At 33.5% G+C, this 8871-nt stretch overlaps 1 protein-coding gene and 1 long non-coding RNA gene across 2 annotated transcripts; both read right to left on the minus strand.

Moving 5' to 3' along the window:
• Positions 1–665: 665 nt before the first annotated feature.
• On the minus strand, positions 666–2181 carry LOC132732719 (uncharacterized). Its single transcript, XR_009626089.1, has 3 exons — positions 2099–2181; positions 1369–1454; positions 666–1098 (listed from the first exon to the last, which is right to left on the minus strand). It is a non-coding gene; the product is annotated as an uncharacterized LOC132732719 (long non-coding RNA).
• A 580-nt stretch (positions 2182–2761) lies between these two features.
• On the minus strand, positions 2762–8357 carry LOC132732718 (thrombospondin-1-like). Its single transcript, XM_060719192.1, has 3 exons — positions 8073–8357; positions 3329–3502; positions 2762–2823 (listed from the first exon to the last, which is right to left on the minus strand). The coding sequence occupies exons 1-3, from the start codon at positions 8185–8187 to the stop codon at positions 2762–2764; spliced, it is 351 nt and encodes a 116-aa protein (XP_060575175.1). The 5' UTR covers positions 8188–8357.
• Positions 8358–8871: the final 514 nt, after the last annotated feature.

An 8871-nucleotide genomic window follows, 5' to 3' on the forward strand; every position in this document is an offset into this window, starting at 1 on the left:
AATTGCAAACAAATGTTTGATATAAAGACATCATAACGTTAGGCTACAAATATTCAAATGAAATCCTATTTATATATAACAACAAAAACATGTATTCACTACTAATGAATGCAATATCACCTCTAGCCTACAACCTATTACATATGAGCCGCGTCAGGACAAAACCAAAATAGTGCGTTTGCGACCAGCATGGATCCAGACCAGCCTGTGCATCCGCGCAGTCTGATTAGGATCCATGCTGTTCGCTTACCAACTCTATTACAAGTAGCGAAACTGATAGCGGTCAGCATGGATCCTGATCAGACTGCGCAGATGCGCAGGCTGGTCTGGATCCATGCTGGTCGCAAACGCACTATGTTGGGTTTGTCGTGACGTGGCTCATATGTTTATTTGAAGAAGTTCCTTAATTACATGATTTATCAGCAATATCAGTTCTTGGTAAAAAATAAACAAATAATAAATTCATAAAAAAATCATAACATGTACCCTAGGAGTCTTAAGAAAGAAAACATTTAAAAAAAATCTAATTTGGAATTGCTGAAAAACTGAGAGTGTTTTAATCTTGTTCCGAGAAGTACCAATAGCAATGATGAAACTAATGAATAATGCTAGGAAATTTGAAAACAGTAAAAACATTTTTTACCCACCTGCTGTATAAACACGGAATTAAAATGTCATCAAAATACATTGTTTTGAGAGGAGAAGAAAACAATCAATTGTATTAAATATTTTCTCCTATAAATTTAATTCAAATGATCAGATTTTCACATGGCTTGTGTTGAGTAAAAATAATAATATAAACCAAAGCGTCTTATAACAACCATTTTCAGGCCGATAGTCATAAAGATGAAGTCATTAACTTAGCTTAGTAGTTTCAAAATTACCTTTGTTTTAAATTATTCGTTTTCCTATTATAGGTCACATTTGTATCGAAAACTGTTAACGTAAATACATCCTTACACGTATGTAGGATTTGATTTGTTAAATGTATTCGCACAGAGGTTTAGCGGAACTGTCACAGGAACAATCATCCCATTTGTTTACCCTGTAACCAATCCATACACAATCATTACCAAGGGGCTCGCCGGGCGCCCATGCCTGCAAAAACAATTCGTCTGTAAACTACATGAATAATAACAATAATCATGCATTTTAATAGTTACATAAACTTTGACAGTTTGCATAACCTTAAATAATGCTTAATTCATTTCATAATAACTATGGAAGCATTCACTAAATTGTTGAAAACTCCACCGTGTTTAGTCAATGTCAATTGAAGATGTTTTAAATACTAAACAAGCAATTGGTGTGTTATTATGAATGGGCAGTGACATTTTAATATCTTGGAAATTAAAAGGCGATCCAAACCGTGAAACCAGAATCAACGCTTCTGCCATCAACCCATTTGCAGTTCGTGCCAGAGGTACAAGTAGCGCCGATCCAATGATAAAACCCTGAAAAGAAATATCTATTATTCTTAGTTTTAGCAATAAAACTCGTCGTAATCGAGTTTCAATAATGTTTAAATAATGGTTTTGGAGAATTTCAGATACTTGATTAATTTACTAAGTATTATAATATTGATCAGTTCCCCTGATATAATTCAAATGATATAGAGTCTCAGCAATACTAAATACGCATGGCAGTAGCAAAGAATGCGGTACCACGTGCATGACAGCGTAGTAAACGATGGTGTAAATGTTACAAGACATTTGCAACAATGCAATATGTCTTCATTTCTATTAAAGGCACATTATGCCTCAGAAAGAAAGACTTTTATAAGTCTTTAGAAAGGGCAAGCATGAATTGTCGCCGCAGAAACGGTACTTTATATGACGTACATTAAGTTTTGTTATCGCACATACTTAACATACAAGCTAGGCAGAACATTACAAAATCTCACTATGGATGTAGTTGTTTGGGTTATTAAAAAAGTAAACTTACTTTATAAAAGGAGTATCTATTACAAGTGATCAAAAAAATACCGCCATTCAAGACATAGTGTGAAACAATTTGGAAAGCTTTTGCAGGTTGAATATTTACTAAAGACCTTTAATGACGTCATATAAGACATATATAAATTAAATGTGTTATCGACCTGATACTTTGGATTCAAGAAACTCCAACTTTTCTTGACTGTCAATAATAACAAGCCTTGCAGATACATCTTCACAGAAAGCCTGTAAATACGACAAATTCTTCGACAATTTAACAGGAAAAAGTAAACAAATAAAAACAAAAAATGATGACAAACAAACTTTCAAAATGATTGATAATAGGTCAAAAACCTAGATTATGTACAATTTTGAAAGTGCGATAATTCGGTCAAATCCATGGTAGAATGTAAGAACTATATAGTGATCTTCTATTATTGTCTCAAATAAGAGTGCGAAATTACACGCATTCTCTTCAGTAGTTTTGGAGATAACAACTATTTTTACGCAAAAACCGAAAAGTGTGTCTGCGATGACAACGCCAGAGTAAGTAAAAAATATCCCCATACTTTTCGAATAATCGAACTAAAAACGATAAGAATATCTTTAAACAATAAAATAAAAATCTCTTTCTTTCAAAAACAAACCGTTATGTTTTGATGGATAATATGGATATGGTTTTTACTAATTTTGTGTTTGTTTGGTGTCATGACAACTCTTTTGTAAGCTTCGTAAGACAGGAAACAATGGTCGGATACACACAAGTTGGATAGACATTAATATAAGAGAAATAAATATACAAAATATTCAAGAAAGGAAGAATAATTTTAAATAATTACCACTGCTTCCGGCTGCGTAACCATGTCTGATCCGAAATAAAAGTCACTTGCTGAAAAAAAAGAAAAAAAAATAAAGAAAATCAATTATACCAACACTTTTCCATTCAAACCCACTGTCAAAACTTCTTTTAAATAAGCCCTATATTTTTCTAACAAAATTGTGTCTATTCATTTCACCTTCATACTTTTAGCAAAATAATCGTTTATGACTTCACGCATTATTAAAACATTATCACAGGTTTGCACCAAGATGTATTCATTTTTAAGTATACTGTACGTTTCAGGCAGCCGTATTTTTTTGTATTTGAAACTATTGAAGGATCTGAAAAATCCATTACAGCAGCTCCTAGTAACTCGAATTCCGCTAATCTCAAAGAAAATTTCAAAATACCAACAGTCCACTGTCTATCTACAGTGATTAAGACGTCCGCCAACATGTTTCTTTGCTAACTTATTAAGATTTTGATATTTAAAACTTGTCCTGAATAAGATTATTCAATACTTAAAAATGCACTTGAAATAACAGTATTCAATGGGACTATGAAACTAGGTTACCCAGATAGCAATTTCTTTCGTTGCAAACTTCGTTTTCAGTGGCAAGACCCTGGCATGTTAGTCCTCCGTTGCTAGGCGATGGGTTAGAACATGTCCTTGACCTTGTCCTTGTTCCAGTTTTGCATGTCACAGAGCATGCGCTCCAGCTTAGCCATGTATTCCAACCACCATTCACTACAAATTAAACATCTTTTTATTTATCTCATCAATTATTGTTGAATCTTTTAAATATGCGCTGTAAAAAATTTGGACAATTGTGATTTGTTGAACAGACCTGTTAAAACCGACATTGTGAAACGCATGCCACAGTCAACAACTAAACTAATTTTCGCCATATAATCTTATCTTTATTAGGCCCATTCTATTAACATGAACGATCCGTGATCACACTTTTCGCCTCATGATAGCCAAAAGTCGGCCAAAAATCATTCAACTCGAAAGTTCGTGTAATAATTACAAGTACTTAAGTTACCGATCAGTATTGTAAAATTTAATCAAAATTGCATAATTGGTATCGGATGAGATGGCCGGACAAATTTGAATAATTAAAATCATTTAAGAGCCATAACTCTGAGATGCGCACTTAGACATGGTATTGATCATTCTTGTAAAGTTTTAATGAAATTGCACCAGTAGTTTCTGAGGAGTAGTCCAGACAAACTTTTGAGTAGCTGGCAACAAAAAAATAACCTTTTTTATTCAAGGGCAATAACTCGTCCAACAATCATTCAAGCAAACAATTGTAAATCATGCGCAAGTACTTGAGCTACCAATAAATCCTGTAAAGTCTCATTAAAATTGCATATTTAGTATAAGAGGTGTAGTCCGGACGAATTTTATTGACACCCTTTTAATTTTACGGGCCATAACTCGGCCAAAAATCATTCAAGCAAACTACCCGAGTACTTGACCAAAAAAGCAATCCTGAAAAATTTCATCGAAATTGCATTAGTGGTATAAGAGTAGTAGTCCGGACAAACTTTGAAAATATAAATTATTTAAGGACTATAACTAACTATAAATATCATTGCACCTTAAACAGCAGATGATATGCACAACTAAACTTAGTTCAAATCATTTCTGTAAAGTTTGGATGGTATTGCACTATGGTTTCTGAGAAGTACTCCGGACAACAACAAAAAACACATTTTCAAAACGGCAATAAATCTGCCAAAAATATAATTCTGTAAAAATGCATTAACATTGCATGTAAAGTATAAGAGGAGCAGTCCGGACAATCTTTAAAGATTCAGACTTCTGTTTAGCTGGCCACAACCAAAATACCACCTATTTTATTCAAGGACCATGACCGGAAAATGGCAACGATATGCACAAGAGTTGGTACTGATCATTTCTGTTACGTTTTGATGAAATTGCACAAGCAGTTTTTGAGGAGAAGTCTGGACAAATTTTTGACGGACAGTCAGACAAACGAACAGATGGATAAACGACGGAGAAGTTATCCCTATGCTATATGCAAACCTGGGGTAATCATTAATTGTAATCATTGATTTTTTAATTGATTACATGATTACACTGTAATCATCATGTAATTGAATACCTTGCCAAAAATGATTAATTTAATTGTAATTAATCAATTACAGCTAAAGTTCAGTCAGTATTTTTGATTACAATTTGATTAACAAAGAATGCCTTTATTTTACATGATACAGTTTAACATTTGTTTCAAATTTATACAGTAAAAGCCTTGTGGGGTGGTCTTAATTGTTCTTATCATTGCTTACATACTTTATGAGCATGGTCTGTTTTAGTCATTTTACAATGTATGGAAAAACAGTATGTATTTTAATCTACAAATACAATATAAAATACATTATAAAAGTATGCTTTTATATCTGAAGAGAGGAAAACATATTTCTGAATTAATTTAACATTAAGTTCTCTTTGGTCAGATTTCAATATCAATTATATGATATACATATTAAATCACCTATCAAATAAAAATTAATTCTTCACAAAATAAATTTGCTAAAAGCAACATTAAACTACGCTAAAATTTACCTTCTCACTTTATTTCATACAATAACCCAATAACAACAGTTTTTCACACCTTGTGAAATTAAGTCTCATGCAAAAGATTCAAGCAGATCATAACAACAAATTTAAGATCTAGATAGGTATTGACTTTAATATCAGTGGCCTCAATAGTCAAATTAAGAATAAAGCAAAGAATTTAAATTACATGTGTCACACTTGTTGTCATGATAGTTATCACTTGCGTTTAAATCCATCACTAAATGATAACTATATGGTCCCAGTACACAAACTTTGACCTCTCTATGTGACCTTGACTTTGGTAGTAGGGACCTGGATTACGTGTGCAATAAGCCACACAATGGTGAACATTTGTACCAAATTGCATGAAAATCCTCCGATGAATGTAAAAGATTTGCTCCGAACAAACCTCTTTCAATGACCTTTAAGCTTGAACTTGACCTTTTGACCTGTTTCATGCACGCAACGCTGCTTCTCCTAGTGGTAAACATTTCTATGAAGTTTTATTAGAATCCCACCATGTGTGGAGGATATATGCTCTGGACAAAATTTTTATATTTTATCATCTTCGTGACCTTGACCTTGCATATATTAACCTAAATAAATAGTTTTACACCAGTAGTCATTGTAATGAAAAGTTGTATTTTAATCCCTCAATAAATGAGCCGCGACATGACAAAACCAACATAATGGGTTTGCGACCAGCATGGATCCAGACCAGCCTGCGCATCCGCGCAGTCTGATCAGGATCCATGCTGTTCGCTTACCAATTCTATTACAAGTAGAGAAACTGATAGCGAACATCATGGATCCTGATCAGACTGCGCGGATGCGCACGCTGGCCTGGATCCATGCTGGCCACAAACCCATTATGTTGGTTTTGTCATGACGCGGCTCAAATGATGAATAAATTATCATATCTGATCTTTGATCCCTATGTGTGACCTTGACCTTTGCTGCAGGGACCTTAATTTTGCACGCGAAACTCTGCCTCCCAGTGGTAAATACTTGTGCAAAGTTATATTTAAATCCCTCTATGCATGAAGAAGGTTTACTCATGTTAAGCGTTTGACATACAGACTTGATTTATGCGCACTACACGGCTTCTTATAGTGCTGAAAAGTCCTATGAAGTTTCATTTAAATTCCTCCCGCGTGTTGGAGATATGCTCCCACAATATCTCTATATTTTATCATCTTTAGTGACCTTAACTTTCATTTTTATTGACCTTGACCTTGCATATATATTAACCTAAATTACATGTTTCACACCAGTAGTAATGATGGTGACAATTTGTGTTCCAAGCCCTCAATAAATAATGACTAAATGGTCCAAATACACCTTTTTTATAATTTTATCTGAACTTTGACCCCTATGTGTGACTTTGACCTTAGTCACAGAGACCTGAATTTTACACGCGACACTCTGGCTTACAATGGTGAATATTTGTGCCAAGTTATTTTGAAATCCGTTTAAGCATGTAGAAGTTTTGCTCCTGTCAAGCGTTTTTCAATGACCTCTAAGTCTGACCTTAACTTTTAACTTAGAGACTGGTTCATGCGCACGTCACGGCTTCTAATAGTGGTAAACGTTTCTATGAAGTTTCATTAAAATTCCTCAATGAATTTAGGAGATATGATCCGGACAATAATTGGACACCGCCCGCACGCTAGATGGAAAATATAATACGACCCGTTTTCAAACGGACGTATAAAAATGGTAAGATTTCACTACAAGTAAAGAAAGTGTAGGACTACCCGATGAGCCAATTCATGTTGAATAGTTGGTTATGGAATTAATTGACATATAAATCATAGTTCTATCTTATGGTTTGTATAGTTTATAGTGGACTTATCCTTTGAGAAATTTACACTCTCCTACTGATAATTTGTTTGTGAAAAATTCGCTTGAAGCCCGTAACAACTGGCAATTTAATATTGTTGTATGATAAATACATTGAAAATGATTTTATTTTAGTAATACATGATTCTAAAAGCGCTTTGTAGCATTAAGTAACCTTAGGTTTTATGATGTTTATTTTCATGATTCACGTGTTTCTAACTATCCGTATGGGAGAAAGTAAAATCGACCAGTACCTCCATGGTTACCGTATCTCTATTTCTATAGGCGAGCCTGAAACTTGTCCATAAACAATTTAACAACATTACATGCGTGTTGCAGGTTTATCTATTACAGATAATATATTTTTATTTATGCCTTGCTATCGGTCACAATACATTTGTAAACTTATTATCAAAGATAAGCCTCTCAGTTACACGCGGGCTAGAGAAGGTCTTATTTTGCGTTAAAAAGAAGTCGTTTAAGATTTGAACATAGGTATTAATTCACTACAAGCGGATGGTGCTACTACAGCCGCAAAAGCTGGCATAAGTTTGTTTGTTAAACGTTAACGTAATGAAAATGCGTGAAGATATGTAATACTTCCATTTTGTATAATTATCAAGCATCGTATCGCATATCATCACGTGACACGCTGCAATTCAAATGTCGTTTCCTTGTCGCTTTCGATGTTATGCAGTGAGCGACAAGTGTGACGTTTGACACTTAAAATAGCACAAAAAGGATTATATAGCGAGGATGATAAAAGATGATGATGATTATTATTTATTATTATTATTATTATTATTATTATCTTTTGTAATGATAATTAATGATTAAATGATAATTATTATTATGATATTGATACAATGATGACAGTAATATTTACCAATTGGAGAGTACACGTTCCATCCCGTAAGGAATGTCGTGGACCCCTCGACATAGTTGTTACTCAGCTCGCAAACCCGGGTTTCTTTATTGTAATTAAAAGATAAGCTATCCATATCATTTTCAAAAAGAACCGAACACTCAATCAACGAACGCACTTCTTGAGATTTTGAAATAGAGTTTACCCGTCCATCTGTTTGATATAACTTAATTTTTTCACAGAAGATCTGTCCAAGTATAACTGAAATAACATTTAAAACAATAAACCTTCTGATTTCAAAACACATGTTTGTCCTTCTTATTTTAAAAAAAATGACAAAATGTTAAATGGACTACGTGATGCGCCACTCTTGTTAAATAAAATTTTGCAAATGCTTAATAACAAACACTATCCTATACTTGTAGATATATAAAAGGCATTCAAAATTTCTGCCTAACAGAATAATTAAACTAAAACGGTTCTACGCATGTTTGATTAAGGTCATTTTAATGGTATATAAAAGAAGATGTTACGTACCTATTTTATCATTCGTGAAATAAGATACCCAATGAATCGCTCAATTCACAAATAAGAACGTCCTTGGAGGCAACTCTCAGATATGATCTCAAATTACCATGCATTTATTTTTGTTCTGCTTCTTTACACTCTATTCACTTATGCTCTAATTCGTTACACTCAAACGAGCATAAATCATTTACTTTCTTTAATAATACACCTTTGAAATAATAAACAATACAACACAGAGTTTAAAGAGGCTAGAGGGAGTATTTGTAAGCCGTCTCCACTAACCGTTTATTTT

The sequence above is a fragment of the Ruditapes philippinarum genome, unplaced genomic scaffold (genome assembly GCF_026571515.1).
Source record: "Ruditapes philippinarum isolate M1 unplaced genomic scaffold, ASM2657151v2 ctg8204_1_1_1_1, whole genome shotgun sequence".
NCBI classification, from domain to species: Eukaryota; Metazoa; Mollusca; class Bivalvia; order Venerida; family Veneridae; genus Ruditapes; species Ruditapes philippinarum.

Coding starts and splice junctions, on each gene's coding strand:
- LOC132732718 (XM_060719192.1), bottom strand. CDS start 8,187: ATGGATAGCTTATCTTTTAATTACAATAAAGAAACCCGGGTTTGCGAG. Junction 3,503..8,072: donor GAACGTGTACTCTCCAATTG/GTAAATATTACT, acceptor TTTAATTTGTAG/TGAATGGTGGTTGGAATACA. Junction 2,824..3,328: donor CGAAAGAAATTGCTATCTGG/GTAACCTAGTTT, acceptor CTTTTTTTTCAG/CAAGTGACTTTTATTTCGGA.